This window comes from Mandrillus leucophaeus, unplaced genomic scaffold (assembly GCF_000951045.1).
Source record: "Mandrillus leucophaeus isolate KB7577 unplaced genomic scaffold, Mleu.le_1.0 Scaffold521, whole genome shotgun sequence".
In the NCBI taxonomy this organism is placed as follows: domain Eukaryota; kingdom Metazoa; phylum Chordata; class Mammalia; order Primates; family Cercopithecidae; genus Mandrillus; species Mandrillus leucophaeus.
The window spans coordinates 94,286-98,058 of NW_012105598.1; the positions used below are offsets into that span (position 1 = coordinate 94,286).

General features: G+C 42.1%; 1 protein-coding gene across 2 annotated transcripts in view; it reads right to left on the bottom strand.

Annotated features, from left to right (window-relative positions):
• EIF2AK1 (eukaryotic translation initiation factor 2-alpha kinase 1) overlaps window positions 1-3,773 on the bottom strand; it is a 49,147-nt gene that overhangs the window by 25,043 nt on the left and 20,331 nt on the right. For both annotated transcript variants that reach the window (XM_011996657.1, XM_011996655.1), the window contains exons 3-5: window positions 3,162-3,295; window positions 2,056-2,093; window positions 224-323 (exon numbers count right to left, since the gene is read on the bottom strand). In XM_011996657.1, the coding sequence (XP_011852047.1) occupies window positions 224-323; window positions 2,056-2,093; window positions 3,162-3,295 (272 nt within the window). The remainder of the gene's footprint in view (window positions 1-223; window positions 324-2,055; window positions 2,094-3,161; window positions 3,296-3,773) is intronic.

Sequence of the window (3,773 nt, forward strand, 5' to 3'; positions counted from 1 at the left end):
GGGCACCTGTAATCCCAGCTACTCAGGAGGCTGAGGCAGGAGAATAGCCTGAACCAGGGAGTCGGAGGTTGCAGTGAGCTGAGACTGCGCTGCTGCACTCCAGCCTGGCGACAAAGCGAGACCCTGTCTCAAAATAAATAAATAAATAAAAGAAGAGTGAAAACAATGTCTGAAAATACAATTATTTAGGGTACTAGGTCAAAACAAGTACGTGGAAGACTACCTTGTATACTCTTCCGTATCCACCTTTTCCTAAGATGGCAACTTCTTCAAATTCATTTAAGTAACGTGAAGTCTGTGCTTCGAAGGCGACTTCCTTTGATCTGAAAGTTAAATACAATCAATCAATATTAAAACGTGAGAGAATCAAAACGTTCTAGGATACTTCATGCTCACGGGATTACTAACCTCACAAACCTCATGTATCACTAAGTTGTGCTGATTTGGAAAGGATGGGCTAAAATGAAATTTTTCATCCCTCTGAAGAAAACACAATCAAGTGTTTTACCAGTAACTGGTATTCCAAGTAGAAATCATTACCAGGTTTGTACAGCAGAAATCCTAAGAATCACTAACAGCCCGCAGTTGGTTAGCTAAGCTCAGAAATAAATATACTGAAATTTCAGCTGGCGTGGTGGCTCACGCCTGTAATCCTAGCACTTTGGGAGGCCGAGGAGGGTGAATCATGAGGTCAGGAGTTCAAAACCAGCCTGGCCAACATGGTGAAACCCCGTCTCTAGTAATAATTCAAAAATTAGCCAGGTGTGGTGGTGGGTTCCTGTAATCCCAGCTACTCAAGGGCTGAGGCAGGAGAACTGCTTGAATCCAGGAGGCGGAGGTTGCAGTGAGCCAAGGTTGTGCCACTGTATTCCAGCCTGGGTGACAGAGAAAGACTTTGTCTCAAAAAAAGAAAAAAAAAATCACTGAAATGTATTTTTTATTTTTCTTCTAAGACAGGGTCTAGCTATGTTGCCCAGGCTAGACTGCAGTGGCTATTCCCAGGTGTGATCCTGCTACTAAGCAGCACCAGAGTACTGACCTACCCTGTTTCCAACCTGAGCTAGTTCACTCCTCCTTAGGCAACCTGGTGGTCCCTTGCTCCAGGGAAGTCAAGGTCACCACACTATGCCAAACTTTATGCGGACATCAGACTGCCATAGTGCACTATAGCCCAGGACTCCTGGGCTCAAGCAATCCTCCTGCCTCAGCCTCCTGAGTAGCTGGGACTACAGGTATGCGCCACCATACGCAGCTACTTAAATTTCTTAATGATGTAGACCAGTTAGATTTTTTTTTAATGTAGAGTGCTTTATTTTTATCAAGCTATAATTCACATATTGTCAAATTCACCTCTCTCGAATGTACAATTCAGTGGTTTTTAGTACATAGAGTTGTGCAACCATCACCGCTACCTAATTTCAGAATATTTTCATCACTCCCAAAATAAACCCTATATCCACTGGCTTTCACTCCCCATCCTTCCCTTACCCCAATATTTACCCACCACCCCACATAAAACCACTATTTACGTCTCCATGGATTCACCTACTCTGGACATTTCATAGAAATGAAATCACACAATATGTGGCCTTTTATGACTGGCTGTTTTTACGTAGGATGTTTTTAAGATTCATCCATATTGTAGCATGAATCAGTACTTCATTCCTTTTAATAGATGAATAACACTTTATCGCAGGGATAGACCACATGCTTATCTATTCATGAGCTGATGAATATTTAGGTCAGACCAGTTAGATTTTAAACTAGTATTTAAACTAGCCAAAATTCAATGGTCCCCCAGCAGAGCCTGGGTATCAGGAATCTGAATTAAGAGTGTGACCATGGAATCCACGCTAAATGCTGAAAGCCAGAGGATCAAAGAGGAGGGAATGAGAAGCAAAGTAAGTCTTGGAGCAGTACTCAATTGCTGAGAACCAAGTTTTTCATGTTCATAAACAATACTAACGATATTATGTCTCAACCTCAAACCAGTATTTTCTTGATACTGATTTCTTTTCAATAGTCTGCATAATCAAGAAAGTTTCTCACACATACCTGATTTTCTGAATATGAGAAATATCCTCACAGGGATCCTACAATTAAAAAATTGTTTTTTAAAAGCATTTGGAAAACTTGCATGGAATAAAGAATCTATCAAAATTCAATATCACATTAACAACCCCAAATACACAAACAATATTTTAAAAACCATTGGCTTTTTCAGCATTACTTAAGAGTTTACAAATGAAAATATTTCAAAGCTGAGAATTGACCAGGAAGCAGACAAGACTGACATCACCTTCAAAACCCATGCAGGAGCTCCCCACCCGTCCTGCCTGCCCACCTCTCTTGCGTGTATGGTGGCACCTGGCACCCTGCTTCTGCCTGTGCCCCCTCAGTTCATTCTCACCACAGCAACCAGTGTGACCCTGCTAAAATGTAAGTCAGATTGTGTCACTCCTCTAATCAAAATCCTGTACCACCTCCCATCTTACTAAGTAAAAACCATAAATGAGGCAGGGTACGGTGGCTCATGCCTGTACTCCCAGTACTTGGGAGGCCGAGGCAGGCAAATCACAAGGTCAGGAGTTTGAGACTAGCCTGGCCAACATGAAGAAACCCTGTCTCTACTAAAAATACAAAAAAGTAGTTGGGCATGGTGGCAGGTGCCTGGAGTCCCAGCTACTTGGGAGGCTTAAGGCAGGAGAATCGCTTGAAACTGGGAGGCAGAGATTGCAATGAGCCAAGATTGTGCCACTGCACTCCAGCCCGGATGACAGTGCAAGACTCCGTTTCAAAACAAAACAAAACAAAACAAAAACAAAATCATCTCAAGATCCCAGTCCATCTATGCCCTCTCCTTTGCCTCTCCTCTCTCTTTTTTTTTTTTTTTTTAAGGCAAGTTCTCACTCTGTTGCTCAGGCTGGAGTGCAGAGGCACGATCATGGCTCACTGCAGTCTTGAACTCCTGGCCTCAAATGATCCTTCCATCTCAGCCTCCCAAAGTGCTGGGATTACAGGCATGAGTCACCACCCCTGGCCTAGAGTTTATACTTTTAAAACCTTGTTTTATAATTAGAATTACATAGCGCTTTAAAATATGTTCTCTTAAAATTAAAGGATATTTTTGTCATACCCAAAGCACATTTTTTAGGGCTTACCTGACGAACTCTCTCTTTAGCAGACCTCATTAGGTGAGTAATAGCTCTGTTGTGATGTAGTCTCAATGAGCTAAACTCGTCACTACAAGTGAAAGAAGACAGCAGTCCCATTTTGATAAAGGTCTGGCAAAGTACTATAAAAAGAATATGAAAAACTATTATTAGAAACATCTTTAATAAAATGGCAATTTTAAAGCGTACACAGAGAATAATGTGTAATAACAGCAATATATACAAAAACCTCAATAGGAAAAATACTATATTTATAAACACGTTAAACTTGAGAATGTTCTCTAGAATAACTTAAAAGACATTTTTTTTGGGGGGGAGGACAGTCTCATTCTGTCACCCAGGCTGGAGTGCAGTGACAATTATCTTGACTCACTGCAACCTCCGCCTCCCGGTTTCAAGTGATTCTCCTGCCTCAGCCTCCCAAGTAGTTGGGATTACAGGCATGCGCCACAGTGCCCAGCTAATTTTTCTATTTTTTGTAAAGACGGGGTTTGGCCAGGCTGGTCTCGAACTCCTGGCCTCAAGTGATCTGCCCAACTCCACCTCCCAAAGTGCTGGGATTATAGGCGTGAGCCAACATGCCCAGCTCTTAGATGAATT